Raw genomic sequence first — 24,794 nt, forward strand, 5'->3', positions numbered from 1 at the left:
GGACCAGGGGGACACCCCGAGCCCCCTCCCCACATCCAGACCCTGCCCTGGGGGCTCCCCCCACACCCCCAAACCCGCTGCTGTTGATTAATTAATCAATCAATTAATTAATAATGATCATTAACACTGAGCATAGTCCCCCCCCCACCCCCGGGCTGCTGCTCCCCCGGGGCCCCGAATTCCCAGGATTTTGCAGGGAAATATTTAAAATAAAAGATTTTATGAGAAACTTTGGGTCCTTTTTTTAATTTTTCCCCGTTTTCAGGGAATTGTTATTTATTACTCCGCTGCCTCTGGAGCGTTTTAAGGGGACGGCTCGGGCGGGGAAATTGAGGCAGGGACAGGTGACAAGTGACAATCCCGCCTGTCCCCCCGTCCTTTAATTCTGGCACAATTCGCCTGGAATTTCTCCAACGATTATTTGGGATTTTTCCCCCGCTCACCCCCTAATCCTTTAATTTATGTCGATCCCGCCTCCTCCCGATCCAGGTGGAGCCAGGACAGGGAAGTGGCCGCGTCCCCAGCCCTGGAATTCTGTCCCCAACCCCACCCGGGCCTCGCTTGGATTTTGCTTTTCCCTTTTCCCAACCCCATTCCAGAGGGGATTTAGGGATTTTCCAACCCAGAAAATTCCCGGGCTCACCGGGAGGAATCGGGTGGAGAAAGGAACTCCAGACTTCTCAACCTCGCGGCCGGAGGGGATTTGGGGACATTTCGGGCCAAACAAAGCCCGGGTTGGATTTGGGATCATCCTTGGGGTTTTCCTGCCTGCTCTGGTTCCGTGGGAATCCCGGCGCTGCTCCTTTTGCCCGTTTGATCCCAAAAATCCCAAATCCCATCCAAAGCTCCTTTCTCCAAAGTGAAGCTGTCACGGGGGTCGGGGACAGCTTGGGGACACCCCCAGTTTGTCCCAGTCCGTTCCAGGGGCTCCTCCAGACTGGGATGACTGGAAAACCAACAATTGGATGTCAAATTTTTAGGAAAAATTGGGGTTTTAAAATGGTTTCTAATGTTAATAAAAGTCACGTCCTGCCTCCTTCCGCCTCCTCCTCATCCTCCCCCGCTCCGGGTGTCACTGGCTGCGTGGGTGACATCGCAGGGTGACATTTCTAAGGCCACCATTGCCCTCTCTGCTGTGTCCTCAGAGCCCCCGAGGAGCCAAGCACCCCTTGTTCCCTATCCTTATTCCTTATCCCAATCCTTATCCCTATTTTTCCTATTTCCCTATTTTTTATCCCATTTTCCTTATCCTTTATCCCTACCCCAATCTCCATCCCCTATCGCTATCCCTTAACCCTATTTTTATTCCTTAACCCTATTCTTATTCCTTATCCCTCATCCCTATCCCTTATCTCTATGCTTTATCCCGGTCCCTTTCCCTATCCTGTTCCCTAACCCCTACCCCTTATCCCTAACCCTATCCCATTTCCATTCCCTTATTGCTATCCCTATCCCTATCCCTATCCCTATCCCTATCCCTGTTTCCATTTCTATCCCTTATCCCCATCCCTCTCCTTTTCCCTCTCCCTCTCATTTTCCCTCTCCCTAGCCTTTATCCTTTATCCCAATTCCTTATCTCAGATCTCTGATCCCTGCTGAGGAGCAGGAATATCCCAATTCCTCTCCCTATCCCTTATCTCTAATTCCTATCTCTATCCTGCTATCACTACCCCTACGCCTTATCTCTATTCTTATTCCTTACCCGCATCCCTACTCCATCACTTATCCCTATCCCTTATTCCTATCCCTATCCCTATCCCTATCCCCATCCCTATCCCTATCCCCTATCCTTATCCCATTCCCTATCCCGATCCTTATCCCTTATCTACATCCCTGTCCCTATCTCTTATCCCCGTCCCTTTCCCTATCCCATTCCCTAATCCCTATCCCTTATCCCATTCCCATTCCCTTATCCCATTCCCATTCCCATTCCCTATCCCGATCACTACCCCTTATCTACATCCCTATCCCTTGTCCCTGTCCCTTTCCCTATCCCATTCCCTATCCCATTCCCTATCCCTATCCCTTATCCCTATTCTTATTCCTTATTCTTATCACTATCCCTTATCCCTAACCCCATGCCTATTTACATCCCTATCCCTTATCCCAGTCCCTATCCCAGTCCCTATCCCTATCCCTATCCCTATCCCTATCCTTATTCCTTATCTCTATCCCTAGCCCATCCCTTATCTCTATCCTTATCCCTATCCGTATTCCCATCCCTATCCATTACCACTATCCCTTTCCTTATCCCTACCCCTTATCCCTGTCCTTTATCTCTCTTCCTCTCCCATTCCCTATCCCTCTTCCTATCCCTGCTCCTCATCTCTCTCCCTGTCCTGATCCATTATCTCATATCCCTTACGCCATTCCCACACCCATCCCATTCCCTCTCCCCATTCCGATCCCTATCCCTTATCCCTATCACTTTCCTTATCTCATACCCGTAATCCCTGTCCTTTATCCCCATACCTTATCCCATTCCCCATCCCTATCCCGATCCCTACCCTCATCCCTATCCCCATCTCTGTCCCTGTCCCTACCCCTATCCCTATCCCGTTCCCATTCCCGCTCCCACTCCTGTTCCCATTCCCACTCCCTGTCCCATTCCCATTCCCATTCCCGTTCCCATTCCCATTCCCATTCCCATCCCATTCCCATCCCATCCCATTCCCATTCCCATTCCCACTCCCTGTCCCATTCCTGTTCCCGTTCCCGTTCCCATCCCGTTCCCATTCCCATTCCCATCCCATCCCATTCCCATTCCCATTCCTACTCCCTGTCCCATTCCTGTTCCCGTTCCCATTCCCATTCCGTTCCCATTCCCATTCCCATTCCCATTCCCATTCCCATTCCCATTCCCACTTCCTGTCCCATTCCCGTTCCCGTTCCCATTCCCATTCCCATTCCCATTCCCATTCCCATTCCCATTCCCGTTCCCATTCCCATTCCCATTCCCATTCCCATTCCCGTTCCCGTTCCCGTTCCCATTCCCGTTCCCATTCCCATTCCCATTCCCTGCCCCCATCCCGGCTCCCGCGATCCCGCCCCCGGCCTCTCCCTCCCGCTGTTTACAGCCAACACGGTGTCACCTGTGTCTCCGGTGTCACCTGTGCCGCCGGTGCCACCTCTGTCTCCGGTGTCACCTGTGCCACCGGTATCACCTTTGCTGCCGGTGTCACCTTTGCCGCCGGTGTCGCGGGCGGGGCCGGGCCGGGGCTACAAAACCCGGGGCACTGCCGTGTCCTGCCCGGCGGGACCGGGACCGTGACGGCGACAAGGACAGGGACAGGGCCATGGCCGCCACCAAGGTGACAGCAGCGGCGACAGAGCTGGCGGCCGCCCGCGAGCACGGGCTGGCCGTGACCCGCGACTTCCACAGCAACCCCCGGCTGAGTGAGTGCGGGACATTGAGGCGACACCGGGGGGACACCGAGGGGACACCGAGGCGGGAACCCCGGGGAGGGACATCGCTCTGTCCCCGAGCAGTGGTGGCAGGGACGCGGGGGTGACACCGGGCAGGAGTGCGTGGGTGGCACTGGAGCAGGTACAGGGACAGGTGGGCGGCACTGGGGCAGGGAGAGGTGACAGGGTCGGGCGGGTGGCACTGGGACAGGAAGGGACAGAGGGGTGGCACTGGGACAGGGAGGATAACAGGGATGGGTGGGTGACACTGGGACAGGCAGGGGTGGCAGGAATGGATGGACGGGTGCCACTGGCTCAGGAGGGGACAGCTGGGTGGCACTGAGACAGGCAGGGTGGCACAGCGGCCACGTGTGCCTCTCGGGGGGACAGGGGGACACTGTGGGGCTGCGGGAGTGTCCCCTCCTGGGCACCGCACCCACAAGGACCGGGGAAAATGTCCCCACCCTGGAGACACCTGTGAGGCGCCGTGGTGACAGCCGGGGCGCCCTTCCCGCTGTGCCCCCATCCCACGGCGACATCGGGACACCTGGCACCGTGCCAGCGCCACACGGGGCTGGACGATCCCCCTGTCACTTTGTCCCCAAGCCCCCGCTGTCACCAAGGGCGTCCCTTGTGACCTTTGTGCCTTCGCTGCTGGGGCAGTTCGGAAGCCACCTCGCGGGGATGTCCCCAACCGGGTGGCTCCGGTCCCTCCCGAGCCGAGCTGGCCCTGCCCGGCCACCCGCCGTGTTTGCTGTCAACAGCGGCCACCCGCGGGTGACTCCTGCCCGTGTCGCCTGGCCGAGCGCCAGCCCTTGGCTCGGGTGTCACCCGCGTGTCCCTGTGCCAGGAAAAAACCGCCCCAGTTTCTTCCCACGGCACACGTTTGTCCCCTCGAGGGAAGCGTTTGTCCCCTCCCTGTGCCCAGAGCGGCACCGCCACCCAGGCGGGGACAAAGTCCTGTCCCCGGTGTGTCCCTGTCACCCAGGTGGGCAGCTGGGACAGGCGAGTCCCAAAATGTTCTGGAGGTGACAGCAGAAGTGGCAGGAAGGACAGAGGGAGTGGCACGGCTGAGAGGGGGGGGGACCTGGAGGTGACATTCGGAGGGGTGGGGACATCCCTGAATATGGGGGAGGGGCAGCGTGGGGCTGTGGGTGCCTGAGCTCATGGGGGGGCGGGGTTCCCCAGTGCTGGGTCCCAGTTTAGGGTCCCAGCTTATGTTCCCAGTTCGGGGTCCCAGTTTGGGTCCCAGTTTAGGGCCCCAGTTCTGGGTCTCAGTTTGGGATCCCAGTTTGGGGTCCCAGTTTATGTTCCCAGTGTAGGGTCCCAGTTTGGCATCCTAGCTTGCCATCCCAGCTTGGGGGTCCCTGTTTGGGGTCCCAGTTAAGGGTCCCAGTTCAGGTTCTCAGTTAAGGGTCCCAGTTCAGGTTCCCAGTTAAGAGCTCCAGTTTAGGGTCTAAGTCTGGGTTCCCAGTTCAGTTTCCCAGTTTGGGTTCCCAGTTTATGTTCCCAGTTTAGGGTACCAGTTTAGGGTCCTAGTTTAGAGTACCATTTTAGGGTCCCAGTTAAAGGTTCCAGTTTAGAGTCCCAGTTAAGGGTCCCAGTTAAGGGTCCCAGTTCAGGTTCCCAGTTAAGAGCTCCAGTTTAGGGTCCAAGTCTGGGGTCCCAGTTCAGTTTCGCAGTTTGGGTCCCCAATTTGGGGTCCCAGTTTGGGTTCCCAGTTTAAGGTACCATTTTGGGGTCCCAGTTAAAGGCTCCAGTTTAGAATTCCAGTTAAGAGTTCCAGTTCAGCTTCCCAGTTAAAGGTTCCAGTTTGGGGTCCCAGTTAAGAGTTCCAGTTTAGGATCCAAGTCCAAGGTCCCAGTTCAGTTTCCCAGTTTGGGATCCCAGTTTGGGGTCCCAGTTTATGTTCCCAGTTTAGGGTACCAGTTTAGGGTCCCAGCTAAATGTTCTAGTTTAGAGCCCCAGTTACGGGTTCCCGTTCAGGTTCCCCGTTTGGAATCCCAGTTTGGCGTCCTAGTTTGGGGTCCCAGTGTGGCACTGGGCACAGGGGTGGTGTCACTGTCCCCAGCTACAGCCCAGTGCCCAGAACTGGGGGAACTGGGATGGGCAGGGATGGATGGATGGATGGATGGATGGATGGATGGATGGATGGATGATGGATGGATGGATGAATGGATGGATGGATGGATGGATGGATGGATGGATGGACAGATGGACAGACAGATGGACATCCAATTTGTGCCACACAGCCTCAGCCCAGCAATGATTTTGGTGGGTTGCTGCCATGTCCTATCTGTCCCCACCACCCCTGACACCTCTCCTGCTCCAGGCACGGGTTGTCCCTTTGGGGTCTGCTCCTGGTGCCGTTTGGGACATGAGCAGCAGCAAAGGAAGATCCAGCCTCCCAACCCTTGGCCACCCTGCCCTGGGGGGCTGTGACCCCTCTGCCCCACAACAACCCCCACCCTTCATCCCACATCCTTTAGGATCCCTCCCCTTCCCTCTCTTCCCTCCCTGGTATTTAATTCCACCAGCAAAACCCACAGCGAGCAACGCTTGAATTTCCCTCTTTTTTTCTCTCTTTTTTTTTTTTTTGTTTTTTTTTTTTTTTTTTGTTTTGTTTTCCTTTTTTTTTTTTTCCTCGCTGGCTTCACGCTTGGCTGGGGCCGCCTTTTCTGCGGCTGCCCCCACATGACCGTGCAGGTGTGTCTGGGAACCCGCGGCCGCCGGGCCCTAATTAGTGGCATAGAGTGTGACCCCCCGCCGGGCTTTTCACGGCCCCTGCCAGCCCCGGGCCAGCCCCATGGGGTTGACAGCGCGGCACAAAGTGACACATGGCACAATGGGCAGGTCCAGGAGGCGACCACGGCCGGCCGCGACTGGGGCGGAAGCGAGCGGTCACTTAGGGATTGTCGGAAAAGTCCCAGGGTGGGCTTGGGGCTGAGAGGGATTGGGAGGAAGAGCTGGAGGAGAAAAAGAGGGGGGTGGGTTTGTGGTGTGGGTTCTGGAAATTGAGCATTCATGGGGTCATAAAATCTTGGATTTTGGGTTGGGAGGGAGTTTAAATCCACCCAGTGCCACTCTCAGGGACACCTCCCACTGTCCCAGGCTGCTCCAAGCCCTGTCCCTGTCCCTTGGACACTGCCAGGGATGGGGATGCACCCAGCCCCATCCAGAGCCTTGTGCCCAGCGTCCTCTGCCCCTGCTCTGTCCATCTGTCCATCCATCGATCCATCCATCCATCCATCCATCCATCCATCCATCCATCCATCATCCATCGTCCATCCATCCATCCATCCATCCATCGTCCATCCATCCATCATCCATCCATCCATCCATCCATCCATCCATCCATCCATCCATCATCCATCCAGAGGTGCCAGGGCTGGGGTCCCCTCTCTGTGCCCTGGGGGACACCGGGAACCCTCCCTGTGCCGCAGGACGGCTCAGGATCAGCTCTGGACCTGCTGGGGCAGCCCTGCACCCACAGCTTTGCTCAGGGACCGAGCATTTGGGGAATTTGGGGGTTTGGGGGCTGTTTATCCCTCCTGCTTCCCATCTCTGCTCCAGGTGTTCCCATCCCTTCCCAGCTCTGGAATTTGGGGGTGGGGTTGAGCATCACTCACCCCACACCCAGCCCAGAGAACGAGGTGACAAAAAAGGGGAATGGCTTCCCACTGGGAAAGGGGAGATTTGGGTGAGATTTTGGGATTCCTGGCTGGGATGGCATTCCCAGATTTGCTGTGGCTGGCCCTGAATCCTTGGAAGCGCCCAAGGCCAGGCTGGATGGACTCGGATCCACCTGACCTGGCGGAACAGGCCGACCCTTATGCTCCCTTCCCCGACCCCCAGCCCTCCTCGGAGGTGGCAGCGAGCCCCCGGCGCACTTTGCAGCCGAGCCCTGAGTGCCGGGAGGGGCCGCGGGGGCTGCGGAGGGCAGGGCGGGCGAGCGGGAGCAATTAGCGGCGGGTGGAGCCGGGTCGGGTCCCCTTTGTCACCGGGGGCCGCGGTGCCCCCCGCGCGGGCAGCAGTGCGTGAGTGTCAGCGCTGACGGAGATCGCATGTGACAGCAGCTGTGAATTTGGGGCTGGGGGTGTGGAAAGGCCACGTTGAAAGACTTTGCTGCCCCCTCGGCCCCTCGCCCCCTCCGCCCCCTGCTCCCCGGCCGTGCCCCTGCCGGCGGCCACAGCCCACCCAGCCCGCGCCTGCCGCGGCTTCATTATCTCTGCTGCGGCTTTCCGGTGCTGCCCCTGTGCTTCTCGGCCCTCCTCCTCCTCTTGTTCTTCCTCTCCTTCTCCTCCTCCTCCTTCTCCTCTTCTTGCTCTTCTCTCCTCTTCCTCCTCCTCTTCTTGTTATTCTTCTCCTTCCTCCTCTTTCTCCTCTTCTTGTTCTTCTCCTCGTCCTCCTCCTCTTCCTCCTTCTCTTCTTCCTCTTCCTTCTCCTCTTCTTGTTCTTGTTCTTGTTCTTCTTCTTCTTCTTCTTCTTCTCCTCATCCTCTTCCTCCTCCTCTTCTTCCTCCTCTTCTTCCTCCTCTTCTCCTTCTCTTCCTTCTTCTTTTCTTGTTCCTATCCTCGTCCTCTTCTTCCTCCTCTTCCTCTTCCTGTTATTCTCCTCCTCTTTCTCCTCCTCTTCTCCTTCTCCTCCTCTTCTTCTTCCTCATCCTTCCCTTCCTCCTCCTCTTTCTTCTTCTTCTTTTTCTTCTTCTTCTTCTTCTTCTTCTTCTTCTTCTTCTTCTCATCCTTCTTCACCTCTTCCACCTCTTCCTCCTCCCTCATCTTCTTTTTCTCCTCTTCCTCCACTTCTTCTCCTCTTTCATCTCCTTCTCCTCCTCTTCCTCTTCTTCCTCCTCTTTTTCTTCTTCATCTTCCCCTTCTTCCTCTTCTCCTCCTCCTTCCTCCTTCTCTTCTTCTTCCCCTTCTCCTTTTTATTCTTCTCCTCCTTCATCTCCACCTCCTCCTCCTCCTTTTCCTCTTTCTTTTTCCTCTTCTTCTATTTCTGACTCTTCTGCACCTCTTCCACCTCTTCCTCCTCTCTCATCTTCTTCCTCTTTTTCTCCTCTTCCTCCACATTCTTCTTTTCCTTCTTTTCCTTTTTCTCCTTCTCCTCCTCTCTCCCCACCCTGATCCCTTCCCAGGCTGTCCCATGGCGTTGTTGTCGCGATTTCCCGCTCTGTCCTGAAGGAACATCCCAGAGCCGGGCAGGGACGAGGGGCTGGAATGACCCCTGGAATGTCCAAGGCCAGGCTGGACACGGGACTTGGAGCACGAGCAGCAGCAGGTGGTGGGAGGGGTCCCTGGATGGAACCAGGTGGGATTTGAGACCCCTCCCAACCCAAACCAGTCCAGGATTCCCTGATGTCCAGAGATCTCTGCCCATGGAGGGATGGATGGATGGATGGATGGATGGATGGATGGATGGATGGATGGATGGATGGATGGATGGATGGATGGACGGACGGACTAAGGATGGATTTCCACCCAAGAGCTCAGCTGATGATCCAATGTCACTCCTGGTGACACCAGTGCTGCCAGAGGCTTCCACATTCCTGATGGGAAGAGCCATTCCAGTGGGGCTGGAGGGCCACCAGGATTGTCCCCAAGGGGGTGGCAGCCACTGGTACCTCACTGGACACCCCCGTGCCGGGACAAGTGACACTCCCAATGTCCCTGTCCCATGAGGGTGACTTTGGGGCTGCTGAAAATTTAAAATCCCATAAACTCCAGAGAAGGGAAGTGGGAACGGGAATAAAAGGCCGGATGGTCACTTTGGGAATAAAGGGGACAAAAGGCGGGGAGGGGGCTCCCGGTGTGCCGGCCCCTCCAGAGCCTGAATGAGCGAGCAGCAGGAGCCGGCCCTAATTGGGGAAGGGCAGAGAAGGCTAATTAGCTAATTAGCTCCTGGAGTGGGGCTGGGAGAACCTCATGGGGCTCTGCAAGGCCAAGGGCAGGAGGAACTGGGATGGGGCACAAATCCAGGCTGGAGGGGAAAGGATTGGGGACAGCCCTGGGAGAAGATGGAGTTGGGAAAGGTGGGAATTCTGTCCCTGTGCTCTGTTCAGGTGACACCCAACCTGCAGAGGTGCTCCAGCTCCCAGATGCCAAATTCAGGATGGTGTCGACCTCCTGTAGCAAATCCAGGGAGACTCCACAGCTGTTCCCAGGGCTGGAGCCCCTCTGCTCTGGAGCCAGGCTGGGAAAGCTGGGAATGTTCCCCTGGAGAAGGGAAAAATCCAGGGAATGCTCAGAGTCCCTGAAGGGGCTCCAGGAGAGCTGGAGAGGGACTGGGGACAAGGCCTGCAGGGACAGGAGCCAGGGAATGGCTCCCACTGGGAAAGGGGAGATTGGACTGGGATCTTGGCAAGGAATTGCTGGCTGGGAGGGTGGGCAGGGGCTGGGCTGGAATTCCCAGATTTGCTGTGGCTGCCCCTGGATCCCTGGCAGTGCCCAAGGCCAGGTTGGACATTGGGGCTTGGATCAATCTGGGACAGTGGAAGGTGCCAGGGGTGGAATTCCTGGGCTTTAAAGAATTCCCAACCTAAACCAGTCTATAATTCCAAGATCCCATAGCTGGAATGTCTGGCATCGCTGGCACTGCCCTGGCTGAGGGGAGGGGACACCGAGGGTCCCGTTGTGCCATCGGGGTGACCCCACTGTGCCCCGTGGGGTGTCCAGGATTGGGCTGTGACCAGCGGGAGAAACGGGACCCATGAATTCCCTGGGCTGTCCCAGCTGGGGGACAATGCCGCCGTCAGCACAGGGACATCAGGGACCCCCGTCTCCGCGGGACGCCCTGCAGCTGGCCCGGCCTCTCCGATCCTATTAGGATCAGGTGGGAATGCCGGAGCCCGGTGTGGGAGCGGGGGCAGGGCATGAAAGGGCCCGGCGGGGTCAGCGGGGCCGGGGCAGCGCTCGGGGCTTTGACACTTCCTGGGATGATCAAGGCGCGGCTTAGAGCCGGATCAGCTCCCCCGCACCTGCACCCGCCGGGGGCCGAGCCCAAACCCCGGAGATCCCAAACCCGGCGTTCCCCGGAGCTGATCCCAAACCCCGGCGTTCCCGGGAGCCGATCCCAGTCTCGGCATTCCCGGGAGCTGATCCCAGTCCCGGCGTTCCTGGGAGCCGATCCCAAACTCCGGAGATCCCAAACCAGACACTGCTGGGAGCTATTCAAACCCGGGCGTTCCCGAGAGCCGATCCCAAACCCTAGCGTTCCCGGGAGCCGATCCCAAACCCCGGCGTTCCCGGGAGCCGATCCCAAACCCTGGTGCCGATCCCCGTCCCGGCGTTCCCGGGAGCCGATCCAAATTCTGGCGTTCCCAGGAGCCGATCCCAAACTCCAGCGTTCCTGGGAGCCCATCCAAACCCCGGCGTTCTCGGGAGCTGATCCCAAATCCTGGCTTTCCCGGGAATTGATCCTAAACCCGGTGTTCCTGGGACCCGATCCCAGTCCCGGCGTTCCCGGGAGCTGATCCTGATCCTGGCATTCCCGGGAATTGATCTTAAACCTGGCACTTCCAGGAGCTGATCCAAATCCTGGCATTCCCCGGAGCTGATCCCACTCCCGGCACTCCTGGGACCCGATCCCAATTCTGGTGCTCCCAGGATCCCATCCCAATCCCAGCACTCCCTGGAGCTGATCCCAAACCCGGCACTCCTGGGAGCCAGTCCCAGTCCCAGGGTTCCCAGGACCTGATCCCAATCCTGCCGTTCTCAAGATCCCATCCCAATCCCATTATTCCCAGGACCCAACCCCTGGCATTCCAGGGGACCCAACCCAAATCCCATTATTCCTGGGATCCCATCCCAACCCTGGCATTCCCAGGATCTCATCCCAAACTCATTATTCCTGGGATCCAATCCTGGAATTTCCCGGGATCCCATCCCAGTCCCGGGATCCCATTCCAACCCCGGCATTCCAGGGAATCCCATCCAAATCCCATTATTCCCAGGATCCCATCCCAATCCCGGGATCTGATCCCAATCCCGGGATCTGATCCCAATCCCATTATTCCCAGGATCCCATCCCAATCCCGGGATCTGATCCCAATCCCATTATTCCCAGGATCCCATCCCAATCCCGGGATCTGATCCCAATCCCGGCATTCCCAGAATCCCAATCCCGAAATTCCCGGGATCCGCTGTCTCTCTCTGTGTTTCTATCCAGCTCCACCCTCATTTGTCACCCTTGTCCCCTGTCCCCGTTTGTCACCGCCTGTCCCAGGGCTGTTCCCGCCGGGTCACACCGTCCTTTCCCCACCCCAATGTCGCCCCGGGGTGTCCCCAGGGTCCCCCCAGCACCGCGGGGACTTTGGGAAGTGTCCCCGCATCCCACCGGGCAAGGCGTGACTGGGAGGGGACAAGGGGACACTTCCCTGCTGGCCCTGGTGGCATTCCCAGCGGTGACATCCCTGCCGGGCATTTGAGGACACCTCCAGAAGGTGACACAACCCCCGAGTGCCGTGTCACCACTGAGTGACAGTGTCCAGTCGGGCCACCACCGGTCACTCGGGGTGTCACCGGCACAGGGAAAGGGACACAGGAAGGGATGGGACATGGGGGTGGCACCGCCCGGGTGGCCCCGTGGCCCTGGGGACTGACGGTGTCACCTCCCCCAGCCTACAGGACAGTGTGCGGTGTCAACGGGCCCCTGGTGGTGCTGGACAACGTCAAGGTAGGACCCTGGGTGACATGGGGACAGCTTGGTGGTGGCACCTGGGGCTGTGTGGGGACTGCAGTGCTGAGGGTGCGATGGGGGGAGTGTGTCCCCTGTCACCTGTCCTCTGTCCCCTCCCTCCTGACCCCTGGGCTGTCCCCTGTCCCTTCTTCTCCATCTCTTGTCCCCTGGGCTGTCCCCTGGGCTGTCCCCTTTCCCTGTGCCATCCCTCCTGTCCCTTGTCCCCTTTCCCTGTGCCATTCCTCCTGTCCCTTTTCCCCGGTCCCCAGGGCTGTCCCTTTCCCTGCGCCATCCTTCCTGTCCCTTGTCCCCTGGGCTGTCCCCTGGGCTGTCCCCTCCTCTCCGGGGTCCGAGCTCCCTCCTCTGGACGCGCTCGGCAGCAGAGCCCCGTCCCCGCCTGCCCGCGCGGGTGGCGTGTCCCGTGTCCCCATGTCCCCATGTCCCGGTGTCGTCATGTCCCCGTGCGAGTGGAGTGTGCGCCCACATGGGGGACACTGGGGACACGGGGGACATTCCGTGGAACGTGTGTGCTCTCGGTCCGGGCACCCTGTCCCCCATGTCCCCGTGTCCCTGCCCGAGCTCAGCCTGTGTCCCCTGTGTCCCTGTGCCCTGTCCCCTGTCCCCTTTCCCAGCTCTGTCCCCTGTCCCTTGTCCCTTGTCCCCTGTCCCCTGTCCCAGCCCCATCTCCCACAGGGCTCCTGCTCTGAGCGGGGCCACTCCACAACCCCCATGTCCCCTTGTTGTCACCCTCCCTGTCCCTTGTCCCGCTCTCCTGTCTGGGCCGGGGCCACCTGGGTGACACCCAGAGGGTTTTGTCACCTGGTGTCACATTTCCACGGCCCTCTCATTTATATAATTAATCAGCTCAATCAAAGGAGGAGGAGGAGGAGAGCCCTGACATCGGCCATTGTCCCCAGAGCAGGACATGTCCCCTCCCTGCACCCTGCAGTGTCCCCATGAGTGCCACTCGTGCCTCATGGGGACACCTCTGCCTTGGAGGTGGTGGCACCCTGGTGGTGGCTCTGGCTCGGACAGCATTTGGTGTCACCTCCTCGGGAGTGGAAAATCCCCTCGACATCGGGGAAACTGAGGCACAGAGCGGTGCCACAGCCCGGGGGCAGCTCCAGGATGGGACAGTGACAGGGACAGGCAGCGCCACCGCTTTGCCACCCGGTGTGTCCCCACTTCAGAGTTTGGTGGCTTCAGGTCCAAAGGAGGGGAAACTGAGGCAGCACCAGCGGAGCAGGAGGGGCTGGGGAGAGAGAAGCTGGGGCTGAGGGGACGGAGGGGACACCGCCACCCCGTTTGCCCGTGTCGCTGTCCCCACAGTTCGCCCAGTACGCCGAGATCGTGAACTTCACCCTGCCCAACGGCACCACCCGCAGCGGGCAGGTGCTGGAGGTGATGGGCGCCAAGGCCATCGTGCAGGTGAGCGCGGGGACACGGCGACACCGCGGGGACACGGCGACACCGCCACATGGCGACGCGCGGAGGCTACGCGGGCCAGGGTTCTGTCCCTGTCCCCGGGCTCTGTCCCTGTCCCGAGTCCCTGTCCCAAGGCTCTGTCCCTGTCCCAGGGCTCTGTCCCTGTCCCGAGTCCCTGTCCCAAGGCTCTGTCCCTGTCCCAGGGCTCTGTCCCTGTCCCGAGTCCCTGTCCCAAGGCTCTGTCCCGTGGCTCTGTCCCCCTCCAGTGGTGGCTGTCGGGCTCGTGTCCCTGTGCTCTTTAGGGGCGGGACTGATGTCCTGGGATGGCCAGGAGTGTCCTGGGATGGGCAATGTCCTGGGACAGGTGACAGTGTCGTGGGATGGCCAGGGGTGTCCTGGGATTGGGCAGTGTCCTGGGACAAATGTCCTGGGACAGGTGACAATGTCATGGGATGGTCAGGAGTGTCCTGGGATGGGCAATGTCCTGGGACAGGTGACAGTGCCCTGGGATGGTCAGGGGTGTCCTGGGATGGGCAGTGTCCTGGGAGAGGTGACAATGTCCTGGGATGGGCAGTGTCCTGGGATGGGCAGTGTCCTGGGAGAGGTGACAATGTCCTGGGATGGCCAGGGGTGTCCTGGGATGGGCAGTGTCCTGGGAGAGGTGACAGTGTCCTTGGACAGATAGTGGCGTCCTGTGATGGACACTGTCCTGGGACAAATGTCCTTGGGTGGGGGACAGTGTCCTGGGATGGTCAGGGATGTCTGGGATGGTCAAGGGTGACCTGGGACAGGGGACAGTGTCCTGGGACTGGTAGTGATGTCCTGGGATGGCCAGGGGTGTCCTGGGACAGGCCGTGTCCCCTCCCTCACCCCACCACCCCACACTGACCCCCTGCTCCATCCCAGGACCACGCTGCCACCACCCCCCAAAGCCACCAACCCTGGGACAGCCAGGCCATTGTCCCCAAAGCCACCAGCCCTGGGACCCCAGGGGCTGCCAGGGTGTCCCCAAAGCGGGGACACCCCTGGCTGGGGTGTCCCCAAAGCAACCAGCCCTGGAACACCAGTGGCCACAGGAGTGTCCCCAAAGCCGCGGGGGCTCTTTGGGGTCAAATCCCCCCTAATTAGCCCGGATCCCCCCCAGACGCCCCGCGGGGGCCCGGGGGGTGGCGCAGCTGCCCCAAAATCGCGGCTCTGGTGTCACCTGCGCCTCGGGGCTGCCCTTTTAATCCTATTAGGGAGTCAGGCTCGGGCAGGGGGAAAAAAGGGGGGGAAAGGGATAAAAGGAAAGAAAAAAAAGGGAGAAAAGGGGATTTTTGCAGCCTCAGCGTTGTTGGGGGTGACCCGCAGCCACCTGGGGGGCTCCGAGTGTCATCTGTCACCGTTCCCAGCTCCCCCCTGCGCCCAGGGGCAACCCGGCTCTAATTAAAGCGGCGAGCCGGGGGTTAATTAACGCAAATGATGTCAAATATTATCCGGATCAAAAGGCTTTTCCCGCGGGTGCGGCATTCACCGTCCACCCCCAAAAAAATCCCCCCAAATCCCCTCAAGAAGGGTTTTTAACCCCAAACTTTGTCCCTTTTTTATGTCCCCTCCCGGGGGGGTTGGGGTGAGCGCGGGTCACCTCACGCCCCCCAAAGCGTTAATTAATCCTGGTTAATTGCCCTCGCCGGGCACTCCGCAGGTGTTTGAGGGCACATCGGGCATCGATGCCAAGGCCACAACGTGCGAGTTCACGGGGGACATCCTGCGCACGCCGGTGTCCGAGGACATGCTGGGTGAGCCCGGGCACGGCTGGCACCGAGATTTGGGGACATTTAGGGTTCATCTCTGGGGCTGAGAACGTCCCCGGGCCACCTCCGAGCTGTGGCAGCCACCTGGGACAGGGCGGGAGCGGTCCCCGCCTCCTCTGTGCGCGGCGATCCCGGGAAACGCCAGGGGTGGGCTGGGAAAGGAGGCCAGGTGAGGTGGCGCCGGGTTCCTGGAAGTGTCACCCCGTCCCTGGAAGTGTCACCTCGTCCCTGGCGGTGCCACCGCGTCCTTGGAGGTGTCATCCTGTCCCTGGCGGTGTCACTGAGTCCCTGAAAGTGTCACCACATCCCTGGCGGTGTCACCCAGTCCCTGGAAGCGTCACCCCACCCCTGGTGGTGTCACCCCAACCCTGGAGGTGTCACCCTATCCTTGGTGGTGTCACCCCACTCCTGGAGCTGTCACCCCGTCCCTCCTGTCACCCAATCCCTGAAAGCGTCACCCTGTCCCTGGCGGTTCCACCCTGTCCCTGGCTGTGTCACCGCCTCTCTGCTGGTGTCACTTCGTCCCTATAAGTGTCACCCCCTCCTGGAGCTGTCACCTCGTCCCTGCAAGTGTCACCCTATCCCTGAAAGCATCACCCCTTCCCTGGCGGTGTCCCCCAACCCCTGGCTGTGTCACCCTGTCCCTGGAGGTACCACTCTGTCCCTGGTGGTGTCACCGCAACTCTGCTAGTGTCACCTCGTCCCTATAAGTGTCACTCCGTCCCTGGTGGTGTCACCCTGTCGCTGCAAGTGTCACCCGATCCCTGAAAGCATCACCCCATGCCTGGCGGTGTCACATCATCCCTGGCAGTGTCACCCCACCCCTAGCGGTGTCACCCTGTCCCTGATCCTGTCACCCCACCCCTGGCAGTGTCCCAGCCCGGGCTGGCCAGCACCTGAAGCCACCTGGCACAGTGGAAGGTGTCCCCATGCAGGGAGGTGACATCGATGCGATTTAAAGTCCCTTCCCCCCCAAACCTCTCTGGGATCCAGCTCTGAGCCCCCCCTGTCCCCTCATGTCCCCCGATCCCCCCAACCCCCCCACCCCGGGGGTCACTCGAGGTCGGGCCGGAGGGTGGCCCTGTCCCTGCGCTGTCCCTGCGCTGTCTCTGCGCTGTCCCCTCACCCACGGGGGCCGCGTGTCCGCCGCGCTCCCGCAAAGGGCAGGGGGCGGTGTCACCTCCCCCGTGTCGCCCCCCCGATGTCACCCTCCCCTGCCGCTCTCGGTGTCCCCCGGGAGTCGCCGCTGCCGTGGCCGCTGACCTTTCGTGCTCGGCGCTCGGCGCTGCCATCACCCTGATGCGCTGTGACACCGCTGCCGTGTCCCCGCACCGCCACCGCGTCCCGTGGGGGACAGGGGGGGCGGGCAGGGGGCGGCAGCCACCGAGGCGATGTCAGGGAACCGTGGCTTTGTCGCGATCGATGCCACCGCGGCTCCGAGGCGGTCGATGAGGCTGAGAGGGAGCGATGAGGCCGCGTCCCCTCCCTGGGGACGGTTTGGGGGGGGTTGGTGTCACCCCACTGAGCTGGGGAGTGACTGGGGACGTGGGGACACGGGGACAGAGTGATGGGGACACAGGGATGGGGTGATGGGGACAAGGGGACACGGGAACAGAGTGATGGGGGTGATGGGGAAATGGGGACACAGGGAGAGAGTGATGGGGGTGATGGGGACCTTGGGACATGGGGACAGGGTGATGGGGGTGATGGGGACATGGAGACATGGAAAGGATGATGGGGTAAAGGTCCTGTCCTCTGTGCCTGTATGGGGGTCTTGGTGTCACCCCCTGCCTGGGAACCCAGGACCCCAAGAGGGAAGTGACAGGGGTGACCAGGAGCATGGGGACATGGGGACAAGGTGATGGAGGTGGATGGGACATGGGGGGACACGGGGGTCTTGTCCCCATGTGCTGGCACCTGCAGTGTCACCCAGCCCACAGGTGACACTTCCTGCCCCACAGCCCCCAGTTGCTATGTCCTGGCTGGGGTGGAAGGCACATCCCGGGATCGGGTTGGAGACCATGTCCCAGGGCCATGGGAGTGCCACCCCCAGCTGGTGGCCTCAGTTAGGGACAGTCCCTGTGTCCCCACAGGCCGGGTGTTCAACGGCTCCGCCAAACCCATCGACAGCGGCCCCCCGGTGATGGCCGAGGACTTCCTGGACATCAACGGTGACGGCTCTGAGGGAATGCAGGAGGGGCTTGGGATGGGCTGGAATTGGGGTGACAATGTGCCCTGATGGTGTCACCATGTCCTGTGGTGTCACCACATCCCTGCATCCATCCATCCATCCATCCATCCATCATCCATCCATCCATCCATCCATCCATCCATCCATCCATCCATCATCCATCCATCCATCCATCCATCCATCCATCCATCATCCATCCATCCATCCATCATCAATCCATCATCCATCCATCATCCATCATCCATCCATCCATCCATCATCCATCCATCCATCCATCCATCCATCCATCCATCCATCCATCCCCATCAGGATTCTCCAGGAGGGTGTCCAACTGTTGGGATTGTTCCTGTCCCACACCAGAGCTGCTCCCTGCTTACCTCCAGAACTTCCTTCCCAATTTTTGCCACCAACCCGGGCCATCCCTGCATCCCCACCCCCCCATCCCTGGAAATGTCCCAAGCCAGGCTGGACAGGGCTTGGAGCACCCCGGGATGGTGGGATTTGTCCCTGGGTGGGACTGGATGGGTTCAAGGCCCCTTCCAACCCCACCATTCCATGATCTCTCCTTTTCCCGCTCCAGGCCAGCCCATCAACCCCCACGGGCGGATCTATCCTGAGGAGATGATCCAGACCGGGATCTCTCCCATCGACGTCATGAACAGCATCGCCCGCGGACAGAAAATTCCCATCTTCTCCGCTGCCGGGCTGCCCCACAACGAGGTGGGATTGGGGGAGGAGGAGGATGGAGGGGTTGGGAAGGTCGGATCCCCGCTCCTGGTGTCAGGAAGCTGCCATCAGCTCGTGCCTCAGTTTCCCCATTGGCATAGCAATCACTGTGTGCTGTGCAGGAGGACCTGGACTTGTTTAGGGTCCCTAAATCCAGGGACTGGGGGGGCTGCAGACCCTTCTCATGTCGCCATGAGTGTGGGACAGCAGGAGGGGCTGGGAATTCCAGAGGGGGATGGGGATGGGATGCGATGGGATGGGATCCATGGGATGGATGGGATCCATGGGATCCCTGGGATGGGATGGGATCCATAGGGTGGGATCTGATGGGAGCCATCCCTGACCAGTCAGGAGTGACAACGGACAAGGCAGGACACAGGAAGGGGGGGGACACCCCATTGGCCCGCAGCCCGTGGGTCCATGTCCTGGTCCCACACGGGCCATGGCTGCTCCAGGGTGCCCCTGTTGCCACCCCTGTCCCTGTCCCTGCTGCCACCCCGTCCCTGTCCCCTCCCTCAGATTGCAGCACAGATCTGCCGCCAGGCCGGGCTGGTGAAGAAATCTAAGGATGTGGTGGATTTCCATGAGGACAACTTTGCCATCGTCTTTGCAGCCATGGGGGTGAGTCAGGACATCCCAGGTGACCCCAGAACTGCCCTGTCCCTGTGTCTCTGTGTCCCCAAGTCCCCACCTGCTGACCACGTGTCCCACAGGTGAACATGGAGACCGCGCGGTTCTTCAAGTCGGACTTCGAGCAGAACGGCTCCATGGAGAATGTCTGCCTCTTCCTCAACCTGGCCAACGACCCCACGTGAGGCACAGCCCTGCCTCCTCCTCCTCCTCTTCCTGTCCTTCTCCCTCCTCCTCCTTTCTCCTTTTGTCTCCTCATTCTTCCTTCTCCCTCCTCCTCCTCTTTTTTCTCCTTCTTTCTCCTACTTTTTCTTCCTCCTCCCCCTCTTCCCTCTCTCTTTTCCCTTCTCCTTTTCTTCCTTCTCCTTTTCTTCCTTCTCCCTTCTCCTTTTCCATTCTCCTCCTCCTTCTCTCTCCTCTCTTATTTTCTCCTTCCTTTTTCTTTTCCTTTTTCCTTCTCCCTTTTTCCTTCCTCTTCTTCCTTCTTCTTTTCCTTCTTCTTTTCCTTCTTCTTTTCCTTCTTCTTTTCCTTCTTCTTTTCCTTCTTCTTTTCCTTCTTCTTTTCCTTCTCCTTTTCTTCTTTTCCTTCTTCTTTTCCTTCTTCTTTTCCTTCTTCTTTTCCTTCTCCTTTTCTTCTTTTCCTTCTTCTTTTCCTTCTTCTTTTCCTTCTTCTTTTCCTTCTTCTTTTCCTTCTTCTTTTCCTTCTTCTTTTCCTTCTTCTTTTCCTTCTTCTTTTCCTTCTTCTTTTCCTTCTTCTTTTCCTCTCCCCTTCTCCCCTTCTCCCCTTCTCCCCTTCTCCCCTTCTCCCCTTCTCCCCTTCTCCCCTTCTCCCCTTCTCCCCTTCTCCCCTTCTCCCCTTCTCCCCTTCTCCCCTTCTCCCCTTCTCCTTTTCTTTCTTTCCCTTGTCTCTCTTCCTCCTCTCTCTTTTTTCTCTTTTTCTTTTCTCTCCATTTTCTTCCATTTTCCTCTCTTTTCTTCCTCCTTTTCCTCCTTCTTTCTTCTCTCCTTCTCCTTCTCCTTCTCCTTCTCCTTCTCCTTCTCCTTCTCCTTCTCCTTCTCCTTCTCCTTCTCCTTCTCCTTCCTTCTTCCCTCTCTCCCTTCCTTCCCTGGCACTGCAAACCTGCCCTGTGGGCACTAATTAGCCTAATTGTGCTAATTGGGGGTGTCCCACAGGATTGAGAGGATCATCACGCCGCGGCTGGCACTGACCACGGCCGAGTTCCTGGCGTACCAGTGTGAGAAGCACGTGCTGGTCATCCTGACCGACATGAGCTCCTACGCTGAGGCCCTCAGAGAGGTCAGTGTGGAGTGGCTGCGGGGTTTGGGGGCTCAGGGTGACAAGGACAGCTGGGCATCCCAGGGTCCTTGGGGGATTTGGGGTGACAAGGACAGCCCAGGGTCCTTGGAGAGTTTGGGATGCTGAATGTGACAAGGACAACCCAGGTCCTTGGGGAGTTTGGGATGCTGAGCATGACAAGGACAACCCAGGATCCTGGAAGAGCTTGGGGTGACAAGGACAGCTGGGGGTGACAGGGTCCTTGGGGGACTTGGGGTGCTCAGGGTGACAAGGACAGCCCAGGGTCCTTGGGGGTTTTGGGGTGACAAGGACAGCCCAGAGTCCCTGGGGGCCTTGGGGTGCTCAGGGTGACAAGGACAGCGGGAGGTGTTTGGGGTTCTTGGGAGGTTTGGGGTGCTCAGGGTGACAAGGACAACCCAGAGTCCTTGGGGGATTTGGGGTGACAAGGACAGCCCAGGGTCCTTGGGGTGTTTGAGGTGCTCAAGGTGACAAGGACAGCTGGAAGTTCCAGGGTCCTTGGGGTGTTTGAGGCGCTCAGAGTGACAAGCAGAGCCCAGGGTCTTTGGGGTACCTGGGTGCTCAGGGTGACAAGGACAGCTGGTGGTCTCAGGGTCCTTGGGGTTTTGGGGTTGACAATGACAGCTCAGGGTTCTTGGGGTACCGGGGGTGCTCAGGGTGACAAGGACAGCTGGGGGTGACAGGGTCTTTGGGGATTTGGGGTGCTCAGGATGACATGGACAGCTCAGGGTCCTTGGGGTGTTTGAGGTGCTCAGAGTGACAAGGAGAGCCCAGGGTTCATGGGGTGTTTGGGGTGATCAGGGCACTTAGAATCCTCAGCACACCTGGAGTTTCCAAGCGTCTTGAGTTTTTTGGGGTGTTTGGGGCACCCAGCACACCTGGGATTTTTGGGGTTGCCTGGGCTGCTCAGGACACTCATGTCTTCTTTACCTCCCATGGTTTTTGAGGTGACTGGGGTCTTTGGGGTGCCCGGGGTGTTTGGGATGTTTGGGATGCTCAGGATTTCCAGCACATCTGGGGTTTCCACTGTTCTTGGGGTGTTTGGGGCACCCAGCACTCTTGGGATTTTTGGGGTTGCCTGGGCTGCTCAGGACACTCATGTCCCTCATGCTTCCCATGGTTTTGAGGGTCTTTGAAATGCTCGGGGTGTTTGGGATGTTTGGGATGCTTAGAATCCTCAGCACACCTGGGGTTTCCACGGGTTTTGAGTTTTTGGGGGTGTTTGAGGTGCCCAGCATACCTTGGATTTTTGGGGTTGCCTGGGCTGCTCGGGACACTCATGTCCCCTTTGCCTCTCATGGTTTTTGGGGTGTTTGGGATGCTTAGAATACTCAGCACACCTGGGGTTTCCACAATTCTTGGGGTTTTGGGGTATTTGGAGCAGCCAGCACACTTGGGGTTTTTGGGGTTGCCTGGGCTGCTCAGGACACTTGCGTCCCTCATGGCCCCCATGGTTTTTGGGGTGTTTGGGGTGTTTGGGATGCTCAGAATCCTCAGCACACCTCGGGTTCCCATGGGTTTTGAGTTTTTTGGGATGTTTGGGGTGCCCAGCACACCTGGGATTTTTGGGGTTGCCTGGGCTGCTCAGGACACTCATGTCCCCCGTGCCCCCTGTGGCTTTTGGGATGTTTGGGGTGCCCTGACCCCCCAACCCCACAGGTGTCAGCAGCCAGGGAGGAGGTCCCGGGCCGCCGTGGCTTCCCTGGCTACATGTACACGGACCTGGCCACCATCTACGAGCGCGCTGGGCGCGTGGAGGGCAGGAACGGCTCCATCACCCAGATCCCCATCCTCACCATGCCCAATGATGGTCAGCGGGACACAGCAGGGGCGGGAATACTGGGAGGGGACGGGAACACCGTGGGAGATCGGGATTTCCCCACTTCTGGAAATCGCAGGGTTGGGAAATCCCAAATTGCACTGGTTTTACCCGGTTTTGGGAGCTCCTGGGGTGGTGAGGCTGCTGGGGTGATTTAGGGTCTGAGAGTTCCCCAGTCCTCAACAACCCTTCAACAACTCCAGTTTGGGGTCCTTGGCTTCAGGAAGGTGACACCAGAACCTCTCTGTGCCATCCCAACCACTCCCATCCCCTCCCCTTTGGGGTCCCCAACTCCAGGAAAGAGAGGTGACACTGAGACCCCTCTGTGCCACCCCAACCATCCCCATCCCCTCCCATTTGGGATCACTCCAGGACAAGGCGGTGGCACCAAAACCTCCCCATGCCATCCCAACCACCCCATCCCCTCCCATTTGGGGTCCCCAACTCCAGGACAGAGAGGTGGCACTGAGACCCCTCTGTGCCATCCCAACCACCTAGATTTGGGTCCCCAGCTCCAGGACAATGGGGTGACACCAAATCCCCCACTACTGACCCCAGTGGGGTCTGTGCTGCCCTGGTGACCCCACAGATGTCACACAGCATTGTCCCGTGTCCAGCTGAGCTGCCAGCCCTGCTTTGGGGTCTCACAACCCCTCTGTTCCCCCCCACCCCAGACATCACCCACCCCATCCCTGACCTGACTGGCTTCATCACCGAGGGCCAGATCTACGTCGACCGGCAGCTCCACAACCGCCAGGTTTGTTCCCAAACACCTTCCCATCTCCAGGATGGATCCAGGGCTGGAAAGCCCCGGGAACACCAGGGGTAGGGGTGGGGTCCCCCAGAGCTGGCTGGACATTGGGGTCGCTCCCACCCTACAGATTTACCCCCCCATCAACGTTCTGCCGTCCCTGTCCCGGCTGATGAAATCGGCCATCGGAGAGGGAATGACCAGGAAGGACCACGGGGACGTGTCCAACCAGCTGGTGAGGGCTTGGGGACACTCGGGGTGGGGTGTTTGTCACTTCCAGGCCCTCCTGTCCCCCCGTTTGAGGAGGCTCAGGTGAGGCCCCACCTGTGGAGCTGCTCCTGCTCCCAGATCCCAAATTCAGGAGGGTTTGGAGCTGCTGGAGCAATTCCAGAGGAGGTTCTGGAGATGCTCTGAGGGCTGGAGCTGCTCTGGAGCCAGCTGGAAGAGCTGGGAATGTTCTCCTGGGGAAGGGAAGAGCTCAGAGAGCCAGGAATGGCCACAGGATTCCAGAGGGGAGCTCTGATTTTTGGGATGATTCAGGATTGGATCCCACTGAGCTCCACAGGGTGTCCTAAATCCCAAATATTCATCTGCCTTTATTGGGATGGGGGGATAATCCAGGGAAGGTGACAGTGACAACACCCGACAATGCTGGGGCTGCCCCAAATCCCTGGGAATGTCCAAGGCCAGGATGGATGGATGCATGGATGGATGGATGGGAGGGAGGAATTGGGATTATTTGGGATGAGATGGAATTGGGACAAAATGGGGTGGGATAAAATGAGATGGGGAGGAAATGGGATGGGATGGGATGGGATGGGATGGGATGGGATGGGATGGGATGGGATGGGATGGGATGGGATGGGATGGGATGGGATGGGAGGGTTGCTTCAGTGTCGTGGACGGACAGGACACAGAAGCAACCCAGGGTAGGGGAAAGTGTCCCTAAACATGGGTTGGGAATGGGATGGGATTTAAGGTCCTTCCAACCCAAACTATCCCAGAGTTCTGGAGCCAGGCTGGGAGAACTGGGAATGTTCCCCTGGAGAAGGAAAAAATCCAGGGAATGCTCAGAGTCCCTGAAGGGGCTCCAGGAGAGCTGGAGAGGGACTGGGGACAAGGCCTGCAGGGACAGGAGCCAGGGAATGGCTCCCACTGGGAAAGGGGAAATTGGGCTGGGATCTTGGCAAGGAATTGCTGGCTGGGAGGGTGGGCAGGGGCTGGGCTGGAATTCCCAGATTTGCTGTGGCTGCCCCTGGATCCCTGGCAGTGCCCAAAGCCAGGTTGGAATGGGTCTTTGAGCCACCCAGGCTCATGGGAGGTGTCCCTTGGTGGCACTGGCCGGACTGTGGGGTCCGTGCCCATCCCAATCCCTCTCTGGAATCCCTGGATCCCACAGTATGCCTGCTATGCCATCGGGAAGGACGTGCAGGCCATGAAGGCCGTGGTGGGTGAGGAGGCCCTGTCCGCCGACGACCTCCTGTACCTGGAGTTTCTGCACAAGTTCGAGAAGCACTTCATCTCCCAGGGTGAGCCTCTGGCCCCAAACTGGGGATTTGGGATCTGGGAGAGCCCCTGCAGCAGCCCCAAATCCTCCACCTCACTCTCCTGGCAGGTCCCTATGAGAACCGGAGCATTTTCGAGTCGCTGGACATCGGCTGGCAGCTCCTGCGCATCTTCCCCAAGCAGCTCCTCAAGCGCATCCCCGAGAACATCCTGGCTGAGTTCTACCCCCGCGAGGCCAAGGTGCCCGAGCAGGGCACGGCCCTGTGACCCCAAATCCACACAAAACCCCCTTTCCTGCAATTGGATCCCCCTTCCTAAAATCACATCCCCCTTTCCTAAAATTGGAAACAATCTCTTTGTTTTTATTGATGAATAAACAACCATGGTCACCAAGCCGTTCTGTGCTCCGATGTTTCCTTCCATGGCCATGGAATTCCTACCCTTGGGAACCCCTGGGAAGGCCTGGAGTGGCAGTTCCCAAGCTGCATCTCCCCAAAATCCCATAATTCTGTGTTTTAAGGGAAAACTCCTCTTTCCTACAGTTGGATGCCCCTTCC

The 24,794-nt window shown here is 59.0% G+C and overlaps 1 protein-coding gene across 2 annotated transcripts; it reads left to right on the forward strand.

Annotated features, from left to right (window-relative positions):
• Positions 1–3,267: 3,267 nt before the first annotated feature.
• Positions 3,268–24,568, forward strand: ATP6V1B1 (ATPase H+ transporting V1 subunit B1). Of its 2 annotated transcripts, XM_058803582.1 has the most exons (14): positions 3,268–3,396; positions 12,023–12,078; positions 13,411–13,509; positions 15,191–15,284; positions 17,393–17,470; positions 18,071–18,210; positions 18,736–18,837; positions 18,930–19,027; positions 20,020–20,143; positions 21,821–21,971; positions 22,655–22,737; positions 22,862–22,966; positions 24,131–24,260; positions 24,347–24,568. In XM_058803582.1, exons 1-14 carry the CDS (start codon positions 3,297–3,299, stop codon positions 24,502–24,504), a joined length of 1,518 nt encoding a protein of 505 aa, XP_058659565.1. In that variant the 5' UTR covers positions 3,268–3,296; the 3' UTR covers positions 24,505–24,568. The 2 variants fall into 2 exon arrangements, with proteins under 2 accessions (XP_058659565.1, XP_058659566.1); XM_058803583.1 differs by lacking the exon at positions 22,862–22,966.
• Positions 24,569–24,794: the final 226 nt, after the last annotated feature.

Source organism: Ammospiza caudacuta, chromosome 4, assembly GCF_027887145.1.
Source record: "Ammospiza caudacuta isolate bAmmCau1 chromosome 4, bAmmCau1.pri, whole genome shotgun sequence".
In the NCBI taxonomy this organism is placed as follows: domain Eukaryota; kingdom Metazoa; phylum Chordata; class Aves; order Passeriformes; family Passerellidae; genus Ammospiza; species Ammospiza caudacuta.